Here is a 24,633-nt window from a genome sequence, read left to right as displayed (position 1 = left end):
AAAGATATCGCAATTGATTACCATGTTCCCTAATTTCATTGAAATAAAATGCCAAAGCTCTGAATATTGGGTCTTTACCCAGAAAAGTGTCAGTAAGTATGAGAAATATACTTGAAGCAAAAAAGAAAATTGGCTCTGTCATGAAGATCTATGTACCAAATAAGCAACTGTGGCCTGAAGGACTATTGCACTGTATAGGCATGGGAAAATGACATACTGTACATGATCAAAGGGAATTCTGGAGATCTGGAATTTGTTTATGGAGGGAGGGAGTTTATCTAGGATTGTGTAGCTCAGTGGTTCTTAACCTTTTTTCCTTAACGCACCCCCTCACCTGTGCCCAAGATAAGCCGCGCACCCCCATCCCAAACATCTACATGTGTATATGCACTAAACACTGATTTGAGTGATAAATTACAATGATTCTTGCTTGAGACTTTATTAAATATCTTAACCACTTTACATGAAGACCAAAACATGTTTTCATGTGGTTTTGTTTTGGCCTAATTATAATGTTCGCAGACAGAGTTTTGTTTGCATCCTCAACAACAACAAAATTCCGTGCACCCCCTGAAATCTCTGGCGCACCCCCAGGGGGTGCTCGCACCCCAGGTTAAGAACCACTGGTGTAGCTTATTGACTTTTATTGTCCTTATTTTCCTTTTCTCACTGATGTTAATTTCCAGATTCTATACTTACTGCTGTCTTTGATGATTGTGTGTGTGTTAATGTGCCTTTTTGTTTTTATTGCTTTGTTTTTGTGCATACTTGTTTCTTAAGGGAAAAAAAATGTCTCAAATGTCATACTACTTGTGGGGTGAATATAGCCATAACAGTACTTCAACTTCTACTTTCTACATTTCTGGTTACGAAGTGCAGTAGAAATGTCTCTGACCTGGAGGTAGGGCACTCCTCTGCTGCACGGCTGACCCGGGTTCGATTCTGTCCCGGGTCCTTTGCCGGCCCTTGCCCGTCTCTCCCTACCCACTCATTTCCTGTACAACTCTTCACTGCACTATCATAATAAAGGCCAAAAATACCCCCCCAAAAATGTCTGACCTGGTCGAGAGTAGTCTGAGACGCCCAGCTCCTCATAGTTATTGGCCAGCACGTTGAAGACGTATGCCAGGGAGGGAGGGGGTTTATCTAGGATTGTGTAGCTTATTGTCCTTACTGTCCTTATTTTCCTTTCCTCACTAATGTTAATTTCCAGATTCTAAACTTACTTACTGCTGTCTTTAGTGATTGTGTCTGTTAATGTGCCTTTTTGCTCCTTTTGCTTTGTTTTTGTATGTTCTTGATAAGGACAAAAATATATGTCTCAAAAAGTCATACTACTTGTGTTTGTAATTACACCCATAACAGCACTTCAACTTCTACTTTCGAGATCGCTGGTTACAAGGTGCATATAAATATGTCTGACCTGGTCGAGGGTTGTCTGCGAGACAGAGTAGTCGGAGACGCCCAGCTCCTCGTAGTTATTGGCCAACACGTCGAAGACGTAGGCTAGGGAGCAGGCGTGGGAGGGAAGCTGGTACTGCAGCACGTTCTGGTGCTTCTCCTTCAGCTCGATGCCGGGGAACGAGTGCTTCAGATAGGCGTCGACCGGACACGGCTCCTCCGACGGCACCAACAGGCGCAGGATGATCGTGTAGCCATCGCCGAACCTGATATTATTTAAACGAGAGTGGCAACGTGACATAAGAGATGGTTTAAAGACATATGGCATAGGACATTGTTTAACATGAGGAAAGCAACACGGACACACACATAATTATCATGTAGCCATCTCTGCACCTGACAGAGGCACCAAAGAGCTTGATGACATAATTCAAAAAGTGAAAAAAAACCTACCAAAAAACTAATGCGACCAACAACTGATCGTAAACAGAACTCATTAGCTTAAACCGTGACTGTATTATTGTATTTATATGTAATTATATTATTGAAGTCAATGCATAACTACCTGTTCTTGAGGTGTTGCACTGTCCCCAGACAGCGGAACCTGCCGTTGACCATGATTGCCATGCGGGTGCACAGAGCTTCACACTCCTCCATGCTGAGGAGACAACACACAACTCACATCAGGGACAAACGCTTCTTACACAGTTTTAGATAAATATACATACTTTACAGCAAAGAGGACCAGTGTGATTTATTCCCCTTTTACTTGAGATACACCTCCTTACCTATGAGAAGTGAACACCGCAGCCTTGCTTACCTGTGACAGGTGACAGGCGCCGGCGAGTTGGCAGCAAGTCTAGTAGATCTGTGTTTTTTGTGTCGTCTATTATTATCTTTTTCTTTACTTTCTTTACTTACTGTAAATGATGGTGTAACGTCTTCTGTATTTGTGTATGTATGCTACTTGGCACCTTAATTTCCCCTCGGGATTAATAAATGGTACTCTACTCCACTCTACCTGTGTGAGGTGAGCACCACAGCCCGTCCCTCCTTGATGACACTGAGGATGCAGTTCCAGAGGAATCGCTTGGCTTTGGGGTCCATGCCTGTAGTGGGCTCATCCTGAGTCATGGAAGAGAAACACACCTTATCGTACAACGTATATGCAAACGCAAAAATAGACTGGATCTTCAAGTACACTTTAACTTTGCATGTGTATACATACTGTACAGTACATGTCTGTTGTGGGCTCATCCTGTGCAAGTTAGGAGGCTTAAAGTACATCTAAATCCTGCCTTTACTTACTTTCAAATGCTTTGTTGGAAATATGTCAATGAAACTTGCTAAATGTAGCTTGTATGGACTTTTTCATATTGCTTTGGGGGCTTTTAAACTACTTTGAGTTGCTTTAAAGTTTTTTATTTTCCACGAGTCATGGATGAGCTCACCAGGAATATGACGGGAGGAGCCCCGATGAGGGAGATGGCCGTGGAGAGCTTGCGCTTGTTGCCGCCGCTGTAGCCTCCTGCCTCCCGCTCCGCATACTGCATCAGACCCAGCTTACGCACGCCCCAGTCCGCCACCTGGGGGCAGGAGAGGGCACAGAGTGTCACGCTCAATCATGCTCTCTGGAGCAGAGTTGTATAAAGTCAAAGTAGAGATACCTTTACAGATGTTATTACAACACTGCTAGTATGATATGACATGATTCCAACCATGTAATGTCATACCACTAGTGTTGCAGTTACATCAGTAAGGCTACGTCTACTTTATTCACTCTGGGGTGGATTTCTCGAAGCCATAGTTGCTTACTACGTTAGCTACTATGTTGTTTACAATGCAATTGCCTACTGGCAACTACCAAAGTTGCTAACTGGCTAACAACTACATTTTTGAGAAACACACCCCTGGTCAGGAGTAGGTCTGGAAGTACTTCACCCTAAGTGGCATATGTGAAAGTCATGTCACTAACTACACACTAAATATTACAGTCTTATTTCAACACAATAAAGTCAAATTGAGCACTCAAAGTCTTGATCAAACAAAAAGTTAATGATACACAGGGTAACGTTTTGAGCAATGTTGCTGGGTGACATCATGATTGGTGCTGAAGTTTGTGGTGGAATAGTTGAAAAAGGTTATCCGTTGTTGTTTCAGGTACTCTTGAGAAAAGTGTTGTAGTGATAAACAGTCCAAACAATTTCTTATCCTATCGTTGCCCAGAGACATTGCTGGAAAAGTGGCCCAGTGTCTAATCACCTTAAAAGTGTTGAATTAACCCTACATCATTTACTGTGTACAAACATTACTAATACAGGTACAACTAACTTGTGTTACCAAGTTTGTGTCTACGTAATGCATAGATGCGCACCTTCTGCACATTCTCCTCCCGTACGCCGCGCAGGCGAGCGTAGAGCTCCAGGTGCTCACGGCCCGTCAGCAGGTCACTGATGGCATCAAACTGAGGACAGTAGCCCATCAGCTGATGCACACGCTCCATCTCACTCAAGATGCTGAGCACAGAAATGAACCGTCAAGAGAGCGATGACAGAAATATTCAAGAGAGAAGGACACACACCAGCACCACAGTTGGATTATACGTCAGCATAGGCAAGATATACAGAGTAGAGAAATACACTTGTAAGGCCTCATCACACACATTTTGGAAACTGAACAAACTGCGTGGTGCTGATTTAAGATTACTCTTTAGTGTAAATTATAATTAAGTATAAAATGAAAAATATATATAAATACAACATAAAATAAATCAATACTTAAAATAAATATGTCATTCAACTGCTTGCCAAAACATTAGATACAAGTTAAGAAAGAAATACAGCAAAACTTCTCTTCTACTCTACTCTATTCTATTCTACTCTACTCTATTCTATTGTGGTTACCTGTGCTGGCTGAGGAAGGCGTCCCCGTGTGTGACAGTGGTGTCACCGGTCAGCATGCGGAACGTGGTCGTCTTCCCCGCTCCATTCACCCCCAGCAGACCAAAACACTGGCACAGGGCACAGGGTACATGAACAGAATTTAATACCCACCATCTGCATTAACCTTTAAGAGTGTGGGTTTTTGAGCATTCTATAAAAAGAATGCGTTCTATAACAATGCAAGATTCTACAATTCCATATTCCATATCCGTATTGAATGACGCCCAGAATTCTATAGAACTTTCACTGCCCGAACACTCTCGTCACACCGGTGTGACGGTACACTCTTAAATGATGGGGGGAGGTAGGGAGATGGACATGACAGAGTATGTACTCTATGGACAGTATGCATTGGGGCAGGAGTTAAATTTGATCTGTGTTGATCTGTGATCAGGTCAAATAAGCTTTAATATTGATTGCTGGAAAGTGTGAAAAAAGTTTGCTGCTGTTGGTTTATAATAATACACCATGAGCTTATACTGTATGTACTGTATGTGCTGCAAGTATGTGCTGAAAAGGCCCAATTTAAGCCCTGCATTAGCGGCGAGAGACTTGAGGGTGAGGAAGAGAGACATAAGCCATAGTTATTATATCCCCGAAACGCGGAGCGTCGGGGATGTAATGGTTTCGCCGCGTCCGCCGCCGCGTCCGCCGCCGCCGCGTAAGGTCTTTCGTGTTAACGCGATAACTTTTGAACGGATGTTTGGATTTGTCTCAGATTTTTTGGGTGAATGCTCTAGGGCAGGTTCATGAACTGATTCGAGTTTGGAGGTCAACACTTTCAAGATGGCTGAATTCAAGATGGACGAATTTTTGTTTGGTCCATAACTTCTGACCGGGTGGATGGATTTGTCCCAGATTTGGTGTGTGAATGCTCTAGGGTAGGTTCATGAACTGCTTCGAGTTGGGAGGTCAACACTTTCAAGATGGCTGAATTCAAGATGGCCCGAATTTTTGTTTGGTCCATAACTTCTGACCGGGTGGATGGATTTGTCCCAGATTTGGTGTGTGAATGCTCTAGGGTAGGTTCATGAACTGATTCGAGTTTGGAGGTCAACACTTTCAAGATGGCTGAATTCAAGATGGCCGAATTATTCTTTGGCCCATAACTACTGACCGGGTGGATGGATTTGTCCCAGATTTTGTGTGTGAATGCTCTAGGGTAGGTTCATGAACTGATTCGAGTTTGGAAGACAACACTTTCAAAATGGCGGAATTTTCATTTGGCCCATAACTTCTGACTGGGTGGATTGATTTGCCCGGTAACACCTAATTTATTGGTTCACCATTTCAGTGAATCTACCATATTAGGTACAGTGTAATAACCAATGTAACAATATTTAATACCATGTAATACTAGTGTAATACCAGTGTAACAATATGCAATATCAGGTACAGTGTAATAACGAGTGTAACAGTATGCAATACCATGTAATATAGTGTAATACCAGTGTAACAATATGCAATACCATGTAATACCGCTTACGCACAAACACATGATGTAAGTAAAAAAATTACATTGTATTAAATATTGTTACACTGGTTATTACACTGTACCTAATGTGGTATATCCACTGAACCATTAAAACAGTATTACCATTTGCCCCATTTTTTGCTTCATTTTCACAATAGTCGTTTGGTTTTAAGCCTATGCACGTCATGTCACGTCTGTATGTATCATATACGTTTACGAAATGGTGGACGGGAGTGGTAGGAATGATGGGGGACTGGAAGCGTCGCGTTTCGGGGATATACCTTAAGCAGTCGAAGGCGACTGCACAGGCAGTCTAGTTTATTTATATTACCACCATGTCCAAAAAGCAAACGCGTTTCGGCTAACAAGCCTTCATCAGTGCGTGGTACTCAGAACAAAGAAAGGGGTGTTAGCCGAAACGCGTTTGCTTTTTGGACATGGTGGTAATATAAATAAATAATGAGACGCAGTTTGTGAGTGTGGATTTTTCTTCCTTAAGTTGACGCTTTTTATCTCGCACCCAAAGACTTTCGTTATTCCAAGAAGTTGAGCGCGTCCTCTGCCAATATTTCCTGTGGTCTATGCCAGTGGACTCAGTAATGATTGATGGGCATTGCTTTCCCTCTGCTCAGTAGCGCCCCCACCAGGCGACGCTCTCCCCCAGCTGACGGATGTGGACGCCACAGAGGCCTTCATCAACTTGGACGATGTGGCCGTGATCGGCTTCTTTGAGGTCAGAATACTATTTATTAATTTATTATTTTTATCCCCGAAACGCGGAGCGTCGGGGATGTAATGGTTTTGCGTGCACCGCTGCCGCCGCGTCCGCCACGTCTGCCGCCGCGTCCGCCGCCGCGTAAGGTCTTTCGTGTTAACGCGATAACTTTTGACCGGGTGGATGGATTTGTCCCAGATTTGGTGTGTGAATGCTCTAGGGCAGGTTCATGAACTGATTCGAGTTTGGAGGTCAACAATTTCAAAATGGCCGAATTCAAGATGGCCGAATTTTTGTTTGGCCCATTACTTCTGACCGGGTGGATGGATTTGTCCCAGATTTGGTGTGTGAATGCTCTAGGGTGGGTTCATGAACTGATTACAGTTTGGAGGTTAACACTTTCAAGATGGCCGAATTCAAGATGGCCGAATTTTTGTTTGGTCCATAACTTCTGACCGGGTGGATGGATTTGTCCCAGATTTGATGTGTGAATGCTGCAGGGTAGGTTCATGAACTGATTCGAGTTTGGAGGTCAACACTTTCAAAATGGTGGAATTTTTATTTGGCCCATAACTTCTGACTGGGTGGATTGATTTGCCCGGTAACTCCTTAATTTAATGGTTCACCCTTTCAGTGAATCTACCATATCAGTGTAATAACCAGTGTAACAATATTTAATACCATGTAATACTAGTGTAATACCAGTGTAAAAATAGGCAATACCAGGTACAGTGTAATAACCAGTGTAACAATATGTAATACCATGTAATACTAGTGTAATACCAGTGTACAAATATGCAATACCATGTAATACCACTTACACACAAATAGCCTACATGATATAAGTACAAAATTGGTACTTGGTGTCACACTGGTATGACGTGGTATTAAATATTGTTACACTGGTTATTACACTGTACCTAATGTGGTATATCCACTGTAATAGTGAACCATTAAAACAGTGTTGCCATTTGCCCCATTTTTTCCTTCATTTTCACAATAGTCATTTGGTTTTAAGCCTATGCACGTCATTGATCTATGTATAGATATTAAATATATTTATTTTATATTTTGTATTTATCATAAACGTTCATGAAAAGGTGGACGGGAGTGGTAGGAATGATTGGGGACTGGAAGCGTCACGTTTCGGGGATATACCTTAAGCAGTCGAAGGCGACTGCACAGGCAGTCTAGTTATGTTTGTGAAGTTCATAGACAGCAGATGTATAGTGGGGAAGGGAGAGACAGGGGTTAGTGTCATGGACAGGAGAGAGACAGGAGATGGAGATAAAGTAGGATTTTAGTGTTCAGATGAGGGCCTCACCTCCCCACGAGGGATCCCCAGACACAGGCGGTCCACTGCCGGCTTTCTTCCCACCTGGTATATCTGCACTCCACGACAACACATTGCATTGAATTACATTACAGTACACTCACACAGAGGCTTTGTACATTGAATCTAATGTTATTACTGTAAGAAGATGGTACACATAAACTTTAACTAGTTATGATGTAGATATACAACATGTAGACTGTGCAACAGCCCAAGCATCAAAGCATTTAACCAAAGGTATTTTCAAATTAACATTTCATTTATCTCCTAATAAAATTTTTGCCCGCCTTTCTTTACATCCGTCCTACGCAATATGCACACTGTCATGCACGCACACACACACACACACACACACACACACACACACACACACACACACACACACACACACACACACACACACACACACACACACACACACACACAGAGACACACACACACACACACAGACACAGACACAGACACAGACACACACACACACACACACACACACACAGACACGCACACACAGACACGCACACACAGACACAGACACAGACACAGACACACACACACACACACGCACACACAGACACGCACACACAGACACAGACACAGACACAGACACACACACAGCAAATCAACTGGAGAACACTGAGACCCTACAACAGTTATAGGGCCTCAGTGTTCTCTACTTGATTTGTGTGTGTGTGCGTGCGTGTGTGTCTGTGTGCGTGTGTGTGTGTGTGTGTGCGCATGTGTGTGCCCGGCCCGTGTGTGTGTGCGGCGCACCCGTGTGCATGAGTGTGCATATTGCGTATAACTGAATGTCTCATGCAAGCTTGATGTTTTCCTTCCTGCTGAGAACTAGAACACAGAGACCCTAGAACTGAATGACCAATGTGAGCTTGACCCATGTAAAATATATATATATATTTTTTTAAATGTCCGCAACACTGTTCTATGAATGTGCCATTACATATTTGGCAGCATAGAACAGTGTTGTGGACATGTATTGTGTCCTTTACGTTATCTTGTGTTGTCAAGCACTTGTGTCACATATGTGTGCGCATTCTCTGCTTTCTTTTAAACTTTGCCCATGCAAACTATATTGCCAAAATAATGAGAGGTAGGCTACAACTAAAGCCGGGCATACACTGTGCGATATTTTCAGTTGTGGGTATTAAGCTCCTGCTCACACTGCACAAGGAAATTTCGCGATTTAAAAGTTCATATCTCACGACTCACGTCCTCACACTATACGAGCCGACGGTCGGATGCGAGCAGAATGGTCCGACTGTGCGACACGACACACGTGTTTCCCGGGGCTGCAGAGGAGGGAACATGCGCACCTGAGGTGGAGATGAGGTCGCGCTCAACAGCGAATCGCACGGCCCTATTAATTTGTGCATGTGAAGTGTCAAATCGGGTCGTAGCACTGCTTTAACTGTGCGATTTACGCAGAAGGCACGACCAGGATTTCAAACCGTTTTGATTTTCAGGCGACCCTGCGATTGCACAATCGCTTGTCGTTAACCCATGTACACTGCACGATGCGGGACTCACGATTGACCAACGATTGAGCAAGAAATCAGCAAGACTCTCAAAAAGTCGTGCGAGTGCCAAATCGGGGCAAAATTGGGCAAAAAGACACACAGTGTAAGCCCACCTTTACTGTGCGTGATATCAACTGAACATTTATTTCCATTTTAATCCCAATAACCCCAAACGCCCACCTATGGTGGCCTTTCAGTGTCAAAATAATCGGCTATGAGTTTAACTATAATGCTAAGCAGGTATACTGCATTATATGAACACAACAGCCCATGTACCTTGCTGAGATCCTTCATGCAGAGTATGTCTGTGTGTGCTTGGCCGTTGCGGACTCGGTCTCTCTCTCGGGACACGTCTTCATCTTCTCCACCAAGAGGGGGCAGCAGAGGCTTAGCCCACTGTGGCCTACAACACACACACCACCACAAGACACACAGGGAGGACATGACACATCATAAGCGTGGGCATGAGTGTGAATGTGTGTGTGTGCGTGTGTGTGTGTATGCATGTGTGTATGCTTGTATGTGTATCACCCTGATGTGTACGTGTTCCACCCTGATGTGTATGTGTTCCACCCCTGATGTGTATGTGTGTATGTATGTTTTATTTTCACCCATAAAGTGTGGTAATGTAATTGACATTGAATCATGCTATAACAGATGTCCGTTATATACCTGAGTTTGCAGAAGAAGCCATATTGCAGTAGAATAGTGAAGATGAAGAAGACCACTCCTTCTACAGCCATTGAGAAGAGGTTCTTGCCCACAAAATCCCAATCTAGTGGCTTCAGAGTCTGCTTGGCACCTACAAATACAATAAAGCAGAAAATTATAGTCAAAACCCCTGATTTTGGGGATGCTGTTGCACACTACGATAACACATAGGGAGCCAGGTTTGAATGCAGCCTGGGAGTTTCCAAACCTTAGTCCTTCTCTCTAATTGTAAATTCATGTGCTCTGGGAATTAGGGTAAATACCAAACACTGAGATGAAAAGCACACATGAATGCCCCCACCATATGGAATTTTCCAATTTGGCAATTTTCCATTTGCCCAGATGAGATAACCTTTGACCTTTTCAACATGGAGGAGAGAAATAGTAATTTATTTCTCTCAAAGAAATTCTCTGAAAAGCTGACACTATTTTTTTGTAGGCAGCATAATTATTGTGAATGGCAAGGTAAACCGCTGATGCTAAAACGCACAAGCCCACCACAAACTGGTTAGACTACTTATATGATCGCTGGGTTAGACGTATTAAGCAGTTTGAAAACTAGCACACTAACAACATTGTCAGGATAAACTTTGGCTTTGTTGTGTTTTACGTCACTACGACAACTAAAAGACTTGAACACAACAGCCTCGTAATTTACACTTCAAAGTGGAAAGCATCATCTTTCCCAGGGCCATGTGAATGAACAATAACACACCTCATTTCCTATCACCATCTTCACTATCCTATCAAATGAAGGCACAAAGAACTATAAAGGCATGAGGACCTTGTGGTCAAAACATTTTCACGTTTACTGTACTGTATGCCCCAACAAAACTCTAGAAGGCGTCTTTAACCCCTTAAGACATTACCCCTGTTATAAAATAGCTGTTATGAGACCAAGTCGTGACGTATTAATAAAGGCCCTGTGTACTGTCAGAGTGGTGTAGTACTATGATAGTTACAATTTTTCAGTGATTATTACAATGTCCCAGTGGCAGCACGGTGTCTGGTAAGGGACTACAACAAAATTATTTTACAGGTCCAAAAACGGGTCCCAGCAGAAAAACGTTTGGAAAGACTGAGTCAGAGGAACATCAGGGGGGGAAACCGAAAATAAAATCCCTACAGTCCATATGTGGACAGAGACAGAGTTAAACTGAGGTCAACAAGATCACGGATAAACTGAAGGATGCAAGACAAAATCCAGGACAAAAATAAACATTTCCAGGACATTTGGTGATTTCTATCAAATTCCAGGATATTTCCAGGACAGTTAAAACAAGGCTCTAAATTTCCTGGTTTTCAAAGTTTTCCACAACGAGTCGGAATCTTGTAATGTGTTTGTATGACCCATCAAATCTCTGGAAGGCGTCTTTAGCCCCATAATGCACGCCGTACCATCTGAGGCACGCTGTAATAGTCATTGAAAGGTTAATTACCGTAGTACTACACTACCATGACACAGGACTTTTAGTAATGCACTACGACTCGGTCATTGCCATTCTAGTAACAACAAATTTATAGCACAGGTTTAAAGGGTTAAGACTCTAATGATGGGAAAGAGTGTGTGTAAATGTTGGTACAATACAGCCTATGTGTTTGTATGACCCACCGAATCTCTGGAAGGCGTCTGCCATGGCCTGGTTCTTGGCCATGTCGATGAGGCCCCTGCCCAGGCAGAAGTGCGGGAAGATCAGGAAGACTTTCTTCAGGATCCGGTTGACCTCGTTCAAGTACTGGGAAGAAGCAGACACACATGCTATGTTTTTTAGAATTCTTACACACCTCCTTAGGCCAGGTGTGTAGGAGTGGAACCACTGGGTCACCAACATAGGGACAAGAAAGCTCCCACACACGGCTCACATTCGCAGCATTTTACTTTTGACCTTTTGGTATATTGACCTTCTTCAAGCAATTCAACAAGGGTTCGATCGTATCGGTCTATTAATCTTCGTAAACAGACCAAAATGTTGCAAGTAAAACGCTGCAAATGTCAACAGTGTGTGGGAGTTTTCTTGTCTCAAAGCTGACACAAAACGTCAGGAAGCTGAGTGCTACTTCCTTGGCATCTGAGGAATGCAAAGGCTTTATAATATACTGTACACATGTAAAGGCCCACAGGGGACATACTGCTCTTTATACGGCATTAGTTCATGGTGTATTAAACACAGCAAAAGTATTTTCTCACCACATTACGTAACTGTATATCGCAAATAAGTACATTTAGGAAACAGCTGTTCTTTGATATGCGTCACAAAATAATGCAAAAAAAGTCACTGGACGTACAAAGTTCGATTGTACTTCAGATTTTGCCACATTTAGCCTAACTATTCTGCAAGAAAACAACCTACTGTATATTTACAAGGTTGAACTTTATTAATCTCACATGCTAATAAGTTCCTCCTCACTGTATCAGCATTACAACGTTTGCAGCTGTAGTATAATCCTCACTTTACCAGAATCAAGCTGTACATTCAAGTTGAGAAATGTTTCTACTTTACAGCCATAATAAGGGTATTGCATGTATATCATCCACCACCTACAGCTGGAGCACGAAGGTGGTGGTGCTGATATACTGTAGCTCATAATGCATGTCACTCTTAAATACTGCACAACTACAAATCACAATACTCAAATTACGTTATTATTATGCCCTGTAGTGTCCTTGAGTATCTTGAAAGGTGCTCCAAATAAAATGTATTATTATTATTATTCAAGATTCAAGATTCAAGATTCTTTTTAATAGTCCCGAAGGAAATTTGTCTTGGACATACATAGCTGCCACATACACACAACATACACATGACGCCAAAAAACAAAAACAACAATAAACACACACATACATAGAAACACTCAAGTGCATATCCACCACAGCCCACCACCCGCATACATACATGGCATTATCATTACTATAGATGATAAAAGGGCATTCTCTTACTTCATCGACGCAGAACTTGAGTACAAAGGAGGTGTTGCTGTGTATACATATACTGTGCAGCTCATACTGCATATCACTATTAACATGATAAATCATAATACTCATATTACTTTATTACAGATCATCAACAAAAAGCACTCTAGTACCTCATCCACGAAGAGCTCGAGTACGAAGGTGGCAATGCTGCCGTTCATGCCGATGAAGAGGTTGATGGAGGTGAGCACCACGTAGGCCGTACTGGGCACCTCGAACAGGAAGGAGGCCGGGTACATCAGAGGAGTGATGGACCAACTGGGGAGGAGGAGGAGGAGGAGGAGGAGGAAGACCAGGTCAAAACTACACAATACATTACATTCATAGATTGTAGAATAGAACGTATGTACTCTCAACATAATACAAGATATTTTGTCACATCAGTAAAACTGTATGCCATGGTCAGCCTGACCAGAGTGATGGCATGGCTGTGGAACAGGGCAGAAATTACACAAGATGTTCTCACGGGACACTCATAATAGAAGATACAAAGTGTTTCATTGCAAAATGAATTTAACGCCATTTTTTTTACTTTTGCATGTTATTATTGGAAATGACTGTTCAGAGACCCTTTCTATGTGTGAATTCTTGCCATTCAAATATTCTGAGAACATATTTAAATAAATAAACCTATATGAAATGTATTTTGCAATGCAATGCAATGCCCAATACAAAATGTAAATTTCCCACAAGGTTCCAAAATGGATATGTTGTTTTGCAACGAAGCTCTTCATATTCAATAAAATAACTAGAACTGTATGGCATGGCCAGCCTGACCAGAGTGATGGATTGGCCGTGAAACAGGGCAGAAATTACACATTATGCTGATACAAGACACACCAGAAAAGGTTTCCAAAACAGTATTTGTTGATTCTACCATATACATGCCACCACATCACATGACAACTCTGTGAATGTCACACATTAGAAATTCTGTGCTTTTTGTGCCTTTATTATGATAGGACAGCGAAGATGTGACAGGAAATCAACTGGAGAGAGAGACATGGGGCAGGGCTGGGAAATGACCCTGACCGGATTCAAACCCAGCTCCCCATGTACAGTATATGGTGCGGGTGCGCTACACGATGCGTCACAGCACCCCCCAATTCAAGCTCTTTTAAATAGATAATATCAGTATGCCAAATAACAAGACTGAATACTAATTGAAGGATATTATAATACTCTTCATAGCACTTGACGTTGACATTGAATGGGCCACTTCAGCATCGGAAATGGACCACTTCCGAGGTCAAATATTTTATAATATTGACCGCTTCAAATGTTCTGTTTGAGTGGAGTATTACAAACAACAGTGATATTGATACTGAGACAGAGCGGAATAGTGTGTGAGAGGGGTTTTTCCTAAGTGATTTCCTGTGTGTGTGTGTGTGTGTGTGTGTGTGTGTGTGTGTGTGTGTGTGTGTGTGTGTGTGTGTGTGTGTGTGTGTGTGTGTGTGTGTGTGTGTGTGTGTGTGTGTGTGTGTGTGTGTGTGTGTGTGTGTGTGGCTGGCTGGCTGGCAGGAAGATGCGATGATGCAATTATGAGTCTCTTACCCATAAAAGCAACAGGAGGAGGAGGAGGATTTTGTGTGTGTGTGTGTGTGTGTGTGTGTGTGTGTGTGTGTGTGTGTGTGTGTGTGTGTGTGTGTGTGTGTGTGTGTGTGTGTGTGTGTGTGTGTGTGTGTGTGTGTGTGTGTGTGTATACACGTGTGTGTGTGTGTGTGTACACGTGTGTGTGTGTGTTCGCGCGCGCGCATGTGTGCGTGTATGTACATGCACACACGTGTGTGTCTCACCCATAGAACAGCAGCAGTAGGATGAGTGCAGGCAGGTTTGTCTCAGACACGTAGGACTGCTGCTGGAAACCGATGAAGATCAACACCACCATAATGGCCGACACTGAGTAGTTCAACTGAGAAGAACAGAGTATTTGTGACTTGATTAGCATCATTGCCTGTATAAAACATGCCCCCTCCAAAACCTGAAGCCTCTTTCAAGGGCCCATTTCATCCTAGCAAAGGCTTGTTGCTGAGTCATTACAAGTCATGACTAATACCTAAAGCAGTGGTGTGACATAGAATAGCAAGTTTTATTTCAGTGTCTTTGTAGTGTAATTGCAGTGTAAAGTGTAAACATGAAATATTGTGTACATATAAGTACATAATACTTTACTCTAACCCTAAGGTACATAATAGCCGCTTCATTCTATTACATACCTAGTTACACTGTATCTAACTAATGAAACGGGCATCACAATGAAGTGTAATCCTCATTAATTAATTTGTCAATTCATTAATTCATTCATTCATTCATTAATTCATTCATTCAGTCAGCCAGTCAGTCAGTCATGCACTCATTCATGCACGCACTCATTCATTCATTCATTCATTCAGTGGGTGTGAGATGATCTGCTGTGATGACCATATCCCATGTGTAGTTGGCCAGCGTGTGTGTGTGTGTGTGTGTGTGTGTGTGTGTGTGTGTGTGTGTGTGTGTGTGTGTGTGTGAGCTGCAGCTGTACTGACCATGTCCCAGGTATAGTTGGCCAGCGTGTGTGTGTGTGTGTGTGTGTGTGTGTGTGTGTGTGTGTGTGTGTGTGTGTGTGTGTGTGTGTGTGTGTGTGTGTGTGTGTGTGTGTGTGTGTGTGTGTGTGTGTGTGTGTGTGTGTGAGCTGCTGCTGTACTGACCATGTCCCAGGTATAGTTGGCCAGTGTGTGTGTGTGTGTGTGTGTGTGTGTGTGTGTGTGTGTGTGTGTGTGTGTGTGTGTGTGTGTGTGTGTGTGTGTGTGTGTGTGTGTGTGTGTGTGTGTGTGTTTGTGTGTGTGTGTGTGTGTGTGTGTGTGTGGTTATGTGTGTGTGTGTGAGCTGCTGCTGTACTGACCATGTCCCAGGTATAGTTGGCCAGCCAGTAGAGTATGGGCTTCACCCCGCTGACAAACTGCAGGTGTTTGGCCTTGCTGACGCGCTCCTCAATCAGGAAGAGCACGAAGCTGGCCGGCACGAAGGACATGGCGAAGATCACGCAGGTGGACACCAGGACGTCCACAGAGGTGGTCATCCTGATCAGGAGAAGAGGAAGAGAAGATTAGAACATGCCTGTGATTATACGGGTCTCAGCTGTATCCTTCTCAACGCCCCCCTAGGGCTCTCCAATGTAGCGCCTGTGTTGAGAAACGCTATGTTAGATAGGCCGTCCTGTTCAAGAGAAGATCAGAACAATAAGAGTTGGTGAAATACACTGGACTTCTTTTGGAGTCTGTTGAAGATGTTTCTGCCCATCCAAAAGGTTGTTTTTGTTAGGCTCATGCTAAGCATACAAAAAAGTCCAGCGTCCATTAATACAGTGCCCTCCATAATTATTGGCACCCCTGGTTGAGATGTGTTTTTTAGCTTCCAATTATTTTATTTTTTTTCTAAATAATATGGGACCTTAATGGAAAAAAAGAGAAAAATCCAACCTTCAATACAAGTGCATTTATTCAGTGGGGAAAAAATCCCTCATAAAGAAATAATTATTTGACATCAAATAATGTGTGTCACAATTATTAGCACCCCTGGTGTTAATATTTTGTACAACCCCCTTTTGCCAACAAAACAGCACCTAATCTTCTCCTATAATGTTTCACAAGATGGGAAAAGACAGAAAGAGGGATCTTCAGCCATTCCTCTTTGCAGAATCTCTCTAAATCATCCAGAGACCTGGGTCCTCTCCTCTGTACTCTCCTCTTCAGCTCACCCCACAGGTTCTCAATGGGGTTGAGGTCAGGGGACTGAGATGGCCATGGGAGGAGCTTGATTTTGTGTCTGGTGAACCATTTCTGTGTAGATTTGGCCATATGTTTAGGGTCATTGTCTTGCTGAAAGACCCAGTGACGACCCAGCTTCAGCTTTCGGGCAGAGGGCAACAGATTTTGATTTAAAATGTCCTGGTATTTCAAAGCATTCATGATGCCATGCACCCTAACAAGGTTCCCAGGGCCTTTGGAAGCGAAACAGCCCCACAGCATCACTGACCCACCCCCATACTTCACAGTGGGTATGAGGTGCTTTTCAGCATGCGCATCTTTCATGGTACGCCAGACCCACTTAGAGTGTTTGTTGCCAAAAAGCTCAATCTTGGTCTCATCTGACCAAAGCACACGGTCCCAGTTGAAGCCCCAATACCGCTTGGCGAACTCCAGACGCTTGCGTTTATGATTGTGAGTGAGGAAAGGTTTTCTCCGTGCATGCCTCCCAAACAGCTTGTTGGCGTGTAGACAGCGCCTGATGGTTAATTTGGAGACTTTGTGACCCCAGGATGCTACCATTTGGTGTAATTCTGTAACAGTGAGCTTTGGAGATCTTTTGATTTCTCTTACCATCCTCCTCACTGTGCGTGGTGGCAAAATAAACTTGGGTCCTCGTCCAGGCTTGTTTACCACTGTTCCAGTTGTTTTGAACTTCTTAATTATTCCTCTCACAGTGGATATGGGCAGCTGCAGTTGAGTGGCAATCTTCTTGTAGCCTCTGCCTGACCTGTGAAGGTCGACGCACATCTGCCTCACTTGTATGCTGTGTTCCTTTGTCTTTCCCATGTTTAAGAGTGGATAAGAGAAATGGCCTCGGTGTCACGTCATATTTATACCCCAGGGAAACAGGAAGTGATGAATTACTAATTAAATGTTCCTACATACTCTGGTAAACTTTGTAAACTACTGTAGAAATGACAGAAATGCTTCAATTATATTTATTTCCTGGGAATTGTTAAGGGTGCCAATAATTGTGGAACAGGTGATTTAATGAAAAATAATTATTTTTTAGTCAGGGATTTTTTTATTTTCTTACAATTCATTTGAGTTGAAGGCTACATTTTCCTACAATTTTCAGTGTGACAGTATTCTTCTGCAATAAACACTGAATTTATTTTAAGGCTTTTAACACATCTCAACCAGGGGTGCCAATAATTATGGAGGGCACTGTATATTATGCAGACGTCTGTTTTTTCCCTCAACAGTATTGTTCTTAGAACTACTGTTTATTAGAGCTATGTTTTCAACCCCTCACACAGTAGTATATTACCAAACTTACAATGCACTGTAGAATAAAAAATTAGGAGATCAAAAAAGGAAACGCTTCATAATGGCAGTTATTGTTCAATAGCTCATAACAGCTTCACAGTAAGAGGAAGAGAAGTTCTAACCCTTCGTGCTTCCCGTGGTTTTTTTTGTATCATTGTCCACTTTGTTTTTGTGTAATAACATAAAATTATACTGCAAATATTTCCACTCAACTTATGTCTTGTCATAAGGCAAAGCCTTACTCTCGCTCATGTTCAACTAACTATGTGCATGCTGGATGCGCACACACATTCATTCCTTTGAACATACTGTTCACACTGTCTCCCTTTTGTCTGATGTAATGTAATACTAATACTGCACTCTTCCTCTCCGCTGTGTTCCGCTGGCCCTGTTCTGCATGGCTTTCTGCTGGAGGTGTTAGCTAAACACTTCCTGCTTTGCCAGGAAGTCTGTGATTCAGCAGTATTGTACTGTATGTGAAATAGCATGCTGACCGTTTCACACTACACGGGAACATCTCCTTAGCGCATTTATCACACCACATGCACACACAAGTCCATGTGTTGTAGTTAAGTTATAGTGGATGTGTGTGCATGTGCATGTACAGTTATGTGTCTGTGTGTGCATGTGCATGTACAGTTATCTGTCTGTTTGCAGAAAGAAGCAGGTGTGTGTGTGTATGTTTGTGTGTGTGTATATGTTTGTGCCAATTCGGTGAATTGCTCCATGGTGCGGTCTAGTGAGCGAGTGTAGTAGGCATGTGTATGTGTGTGTGTGTGTGTGTGTGTGTGTGTGTGTGTGTGTGTGTGTGTGTGTGTGTGTGTGTGTGTGTGTGTGTGTGTGTGTGTGTGTGTGTGTGTGTGTGTGTGTGTGTGTCTGTGCACGCGTGTGTGTGCTTTCCTCCAGTGCCACCTCTGTGAGTTGCTCCTTGGTGTGTGTGTGTGTGTGTGTGTGTGTGTGTGTGTGTGTGTGTGTGTGTGTGTGTGTGTGTGCGCGCGCGCTAGCGTGTGCATATGTGTTTTCCTACAGTGCCATCTCGTTGAGCTGCTCCTTGGTGAGGTTGAGGGGGTGGTTTTAAGTGTGTGTGTGTGTGTGTGTGTGTGTGTGTGTGTGTGTGTGTGTGTGTGTGTGTGTGTGTGTGTGGTGTGTGTGTGTGTGTGTGTGTGTGTGTGTGTGTGTGTGTGCCTACAGTGTCATCTCGGTGAGTTGTCCCTTGATGAGGTTGAGTGGGTGGGAGTGGGTGGGTGTAGGTGTGTGTGTGTGTGTGTGTGTGTGTGTGTTTGTGTGTGTGTGTGTGTGTGTGTGTGTGTGTACGTGTGTGTACGTGTGTGCGTGCGTGCGTTTTCCTACAGTGCCATCTCAGTGAATTGCTCCTTGGTGAGGTTGAGGGGGTGGTTTTAAGTGTGTGTGTGTGTGTGTGTGTGTGTGTGTGTGTGTGTGTGTGTGTGTGTGTGTGTGTGTGTGTGTGTGTGTGTGTGTGTGTGTGTGTGTGTGTGTGTGTGTGTGTGTGTGTGTTTTCCTACAATGCCATCTCGGTGAGCTGCTCCTTGGTGAGGTTGAGGGGGTGGTTGTAAGTGTGTGTGTGTGTGTGTGTGTGTGTGTGTGTGTGTGTGTGTGTGTGTGTGTGTGTGTGTGTGTGTGTGTGTGTGTGTGTGTGTGTGTGTGTGTGTGTGTGTGTGTGTGTGTGTGTGTGTGTGCTTTCCTACAGTGCCATCTCAGTGAATTGCTCCTTGGTGAGGTTGAGGGGGTGGTTTTAAGTGTGTGTGTGTGTGTGTGTGTGTGTGTGTGTGTGTGTGTGTGTGTGTGCGCATGTGTGTGTGTGTGTGTGTATGTGTGTGTATGTGTGTATGTGTGTGCATATGTGTTTTCCTACAATGCCATCTCGGTGAGCTGCTCCTTGGTGAGGTTGAGAGGGTGGTTGTATGCCGTGATGCCGTAGCGTCTCTTGTCGGCGCCCGCCGGCAGATTGGCACGCAGGAGCCCATTGTTCAGCACATTGACGAACGACACCATGGCGTGCCAGCCCTTGTTGTTAAACCACACCTAGCGGAGCAGAGCAGAGCGGAGCGGAGCGGAGCGGGCACACAGATAAAAACTGAGGATTAACCTGGAGCAGCTACACCAGTGGCTCTCAAGCTTTTTGAACAAATGCCCCCATGGCCTCATCACAAGCCTCCCAACTAGGGTGACCATTTCCGTGACAGAAAAAAGGAGGACATATTTTAGTACGGGGGGTTTGGTGGTCTTCCCCCAAGAAAATGTGCGCTTCTTAGATGCATTTGCATGCATTTTTGTCCAGCTTAATGCTGTGCCTTACGCCGGACATGGCTCTGAAAAGACGGAAGTTCCGTCCTAAAGACAGACGTCTGCCCACCCTAGTTGGGGGGCTGTACCACCCCTGTTAAGAAACACAAGCTACGCAGAGGCATCAGGCCAAGTCAAGTCGCTGTCAGCAGCTAGAGGCGTATCTTGCCACCAGGCTAGGCAAGCAGGTAGGCAGCCTCTTGTGATGGTACAGTAAATAACAGCTTACAAAGTAGTGGCACATTTCTTTCAAAGAATTCACTCCTTTGACATTTCGCTTGGGGCCCCTGTTGAACGTACAGTCGCCTCTGTCAGCAGCAGGGCTCTAAATGACCTTTTATCATCACCAGCCGAGATGGCTAGTAAATATTCATCTTACTATTCAAACACACACTCACTAATGGGTTAAAGTGGCTAGTAAGGTGGTCTTTTCTACCAGTCAAACTGAAATTCCACCAGTATTTGGCCAGTTGGCTGGTGTTAATTTAGAGCCTTGGTCAGCAGCAACAGCAACAACAACAACGCAAGAGACCAATCTCAGTCAAGCAGCAGGCTCAGACTCTACATGCCCAGCAGGGAGCAGACCTGCTCTAATTCCTCTAATACTTGCAGTCGGCATGACGTCACCAGACAAGTTGTTTTGGGGGAGAGGAAAAAATGATTGGCTGTAGTACTGGAGTTAGCGAACAAATATGCCAAGAGAATGGTTGGCTACAGTAGTTGGCTTCTGAATCCCATATCACTTGGATGAATGTACCCAGAGAGGGCAGTAAGGAGTCCTTATATTAAAGTTGCTTTGATAAGAACATTAGCTAATTGTTAAGAAATATAATACAATACTGTATGTCCGATGGGTGTGTACATGTCTTTTATTTTATTTTCTTTCTCTGTCTTGCTAATTAATTTTACTATTTTGTACACCTTGATATGGACCATGCATTTTGTGTCTGATGTAAGTAAAGAATTGAATTGAACTACACAGTATGACACCTCGCTGCTATATTTCACCTTGACATTCTGCTGATGGTTGAGGTTGCTCAGGACATCTGGTAATCTCTGCAGAAGCTGGTCTAAGGAGCTGTTCTGTGGACGAGATGAATGACAACACACGAGGAAGAATTCAATGCGTAGGTCAAAACAAAATTAATCATCATCATATATTGTTGTTTTGATCAATATGCCTGCAAAGGAAGGCTTATCAGGAAAAAAATGAAGCACAATATACCGGTAAAATGTTTTCTACACGATCTAACTACTGCACACAGATTCTAACCAACAGCGTGGGATTCTGCAATGTTAATACCATTACAGAAGTGAATACTCTAACCCCATCGCTGAGCTAGAAAGGAGTTTCCACAGCACATAGTACAGTATGTACCTCTGGCACTCTGTACTGAGACCGGAAGGCCGTGACTGAGTCCTCTACGCTGTAGTTGTCTGGCACCGTCTGAGGGGGCGTCCCGCCAAGAGAGAAGCCTCCGTACCTGTAGGGGGCGCAATATCACAGGATGATCTTAGAAGCACACAATACATGGTCCATTTGTGATCAAGCATACATGTGAACACAACACTCCTATGTTATTGGAACAAATGGCTGAAGTCAGTTGCACATTATCTTACAGGTGGCCATAACTCAACATCTATGAAAAACAGATACTGGACCAAGATGGCGGTGGCCGGGGTTGGACCACACTAAAAGGCTAAACACAGCATCTAGTGTTCATACTGCATCTATGGTAATAATCAACTAGACAGGGGAATTCCCATTCTGTCTTGTCGCTCGTTTCAATCTTAAAATATATTCTAGTCTATCCTTCATCCTATGCTACCCTTTAAAAATACATTCTCCATCACATATTGTGCTAAGAAACATGCTTCATAAGGCGTTGCTCTTGGAAACAACCCATAAAATACTCCTCTTTAAAACACGCTTCTTCACATGACCATTTAATGTACAATAATTAAATGGGTGATGCAAACATCTCACCTGAATTCATTGACCCACTTCTTGGTCTTCATGCTGGCGGACAGAAATGGAGAGCCATTGTGAATGAAACATTAATGACACATAGCGGTGCTAGGAGTAAGATTGGCAAGACAAGGCTGTAACAAATGTGTGCAGGGGCGGTCCTAGGGGCGGACTGACCGGGCTATAGGGGCGGCATCCATGAGTGAGTGGCACCTTCACGAGACTCCACCCCCCTTACGTCATACCGAAAATTGCCAACTAGCGCTATTAACATGTCATTTCTGCGCCGTTACCAAACCATACTATTGCAATAATAACATGGTATTAGCATTTTTTATCAGCCGATTTAGTGATCTTTTTTTGGCAGGGGTGGGGTTGCGGCAAGGGGCAAGGGGGAGTCGCCCAGGTGCCAGTAATTGTAGGATTGCCACTGTGTGTGTGTGTGTGTGTGTGTGTGTGTGTGTGTGTGTGTGTGTGTGTGTGTGTGTGTGTGTGTGTGTGTGTGTGTGTGTGTGTGTGTGTGTGTGTGTGCGTACGTGCATGCGTGCGTGTGTGCGTAACATGCTTGTGTCCGGTGGCAAGCAGACCTTTTCTTGAGGATCTGTGGGTAGGTCTTGACCAGGTAATCAGAGATGTTGCGCGCGGTCAGGTTCTGCAGGGTGTCCCCAGTTATCCGCTTCATCTGTAAGATACACACGGACACGGTCCAGAGTCATCAGTGACATACAGATCAGCTACAGTATCCAGGCAGGTAGAAGAACGGCACTAAGCAAAGCCAGAGCTTTATTGGACACTATCCAAAATGACAGACTAGCACTCCTGGAGGGTTTTTTTTGGGGGGGGAGGGGGTTGTTATACCTTTATTTGGCAGTTGGGGACAGGACAGTTTGAGATGGTGACAAGAAGCAAGTCAGTTTGGGACAGGACAGTTTGAGATGGTGACAAGAAGCAAGTCAGTTTGGGACAGGACAGTTTGAGATGGTGACAAGAAGCAAGTGGGCGAGAGCGATAGAGGAGGATCGGAAAATGACCTCAGGCCGGAATCGAACCCGGGGCCCCCGGCGTGACAGTGCAGTGCCCTACCTTTTCAGTTTTTTTTTAAAACATGTTGTCCAGTCGTGCATACTGTAGGTGTGTGTGTGTGTGTGTGTGTGTGTGTGTGTGTGTGTGTGTGTGTGTGTGTGTGTGTGTGTGTGTGTGTGTGTGTGTGTGTGTGTGTGTGTGTGTGTGTGTGTGTGTGTGTTTGTTTTTGTGTGTGTGTGTGTGCATGTGTTTGTGTGTGCGTGTGTGTGTGTGCGCACGCATGTTTGTGTGCGCACGTGTGTGTGTGTGTATGTCTGTTTATGTGTATGTGTATGTCTATCTCACCTGTGGTGGTGGCAGTCCCCCAGCCCCCTCAGGGCAGTCAGGCAGCATGCGTCTGACCTCCTCTGTGCTGCATTGGCACTGTGGTGAGGGGTCGGCAGGAGAGAAGTTGCCCTTCTCCAGCAGCTTCCAGGTGGACCACGGCACCTGCGGACGCTGGAAGCGCGAGTTGCGCTCCAACTTGCAGCTCGTGTTCCTGTTGAGCAAAACACACACACGCACGCACGCACACACATATGAACTTCCAGTAGGTTTTCCACTAATGCCAAATTTGATACGTGCACAAACACACGCAAAAATGCTGTACAAACATGTACATACAAGTACAGACAATTGCACACTTAAATATACACACACACATACAACAGACACAGACACACACACAGACACAGACACAGACACACACACACACACATACCACACACTTCCAGTAGGTATTCCACTTACGCTGCATTTGGCACCATGCATTTGGTGCCAAACCCTGGAGGGTCCAGCAGGGCCTGGAGCAGGTTCTGGATGTCCGGGTCTCGAGGAGCGTCATTGCTGCACACAGAAAGAACAGACTAGGGCTGCACGATTATGGAAAAACAATGCTAATCATCATTATTTGGATTAAAATCAAAATCATGATTATTGAACAAAAATTAACAACTGCATTTTTTTTACAGAATTTTATTTATAATTATATCAAAATGAAATACTATAAACAAAGATGAATTATATATGGGATGAACAAAATAAAACTGCATCGTGATAATTATATAAAAGGAGATAGCATGAAACTCAGGTGAATCTACAGATTTCTGGCCAGAAACACTAGCCTGTCAGAATTTTCAAGCTTCAAGGACGCTCAGAG

The 24,633-nt window shown here is 43.8% G+C and overlaps 1 protein-coding gene across 1 annotated transcript in view; it reads right to left on the bottom strand.

Annotated features, from left to right (window-relative positions):
- abca7 (ATP-binding cassette, sub-family A (ABC1), member 7) overlaps window positions 1-24,633 on the bottom strand; it is a 78,802-nt gene that overhangs the window by 2,664 nt on the left and 51,505 nt on the right. Inside the window, exons 29-48 of the mRNA XM_063201040.1 lie at window positions 24,225-24,320; window positions 23,781-23,973; window positions 23,000-23,094; window positions 22,431-22,463; window positions 21,822-21,927; window positions 21,452-21,526; window positions 20,013-20,182; window positions 15,964-16,141; window positions 14,879-14,994; window positions 13,196-13,340; window positions 11,724-11,847; window positions 10,073-10,202; window positions 9,677-9,803; window positions 7,857-7,919; window positions 4,305-4,411; window positions 3,776-3,917; window positions 2,853-2,987; window positions 2,423-2,526; window positions 1,967-2,059; window positions 1,424-1,667 (exon numbers count right to left, since the gene is read on the bottom strand). Of these exons, the coding sequence (XP_063057110.1) occupies window positions 1,424-1,667; window positions 1,967-2,059; window positions 2,423-2,526; window positions 2,853-2,987; window positions 3,776-3,917; window positions 4,305-4,411; window positions 7,857-7,919; window positions 9,677-9,803; window positions 10,073-10,202; window positions 11,724-11,847; window positions 13,196-13,340; window positions 14,879-14,994; window positions 15,964-16,141; window positions 20,013-20,182; window positions 21,452-21,526; window positions 21,822-21,927; window positions 22,431-22,463; window positions 23,000-23,094; window positions 23,781-23,973; window positions 24,225-24,320 (2,476 nt within the window). The remainder of the gene's footprint in view (window positions 1-1,423; window positions 1,668-1,966; window positions 2,060-2,422; window positions 2,527-2,852; window positions 2,988-3,775; window positions 3,918-4,304; window positions 4,412-7,856; window positions 7,920-9,676; window positions 9,804-10,072; window positions 10,203-11,723; window positions 11,848-13,195; window positions 13,341-14,878; window positions 14,995-15,963; window positions 16,142-20,012; window positions 20,183-21,451; window positions 21,527-21,821; window positions 21,928-22,430; window positions 22,464-22,999; window positions 23,095-23,780; window positions 23,974-24,224; window positions 24,321-24,633) is intronic.

The sequence above is a fragment of the Engraulis encrasicolus genome, chromosome 6, assembly GCF_034702125.1.
Source record: "Engraulis encrasicolus isolate BLACKSEA-1 chromosome 6, IST_EnEncr_1.0, whole genome shotgun sequence".
Classification (NCBI taxonomy): domain Eukaryota; kingdom Metazoa; phylum Chordata; class Actinopteri; order Clupeiformes; family Engraulidae; genus Engraulis; species Engraulis encrasicolus.
Note: the sequence above shows the minus strand (reverse complement) of the source record. Positions and strands in the feature narration are given on the sequence as shown.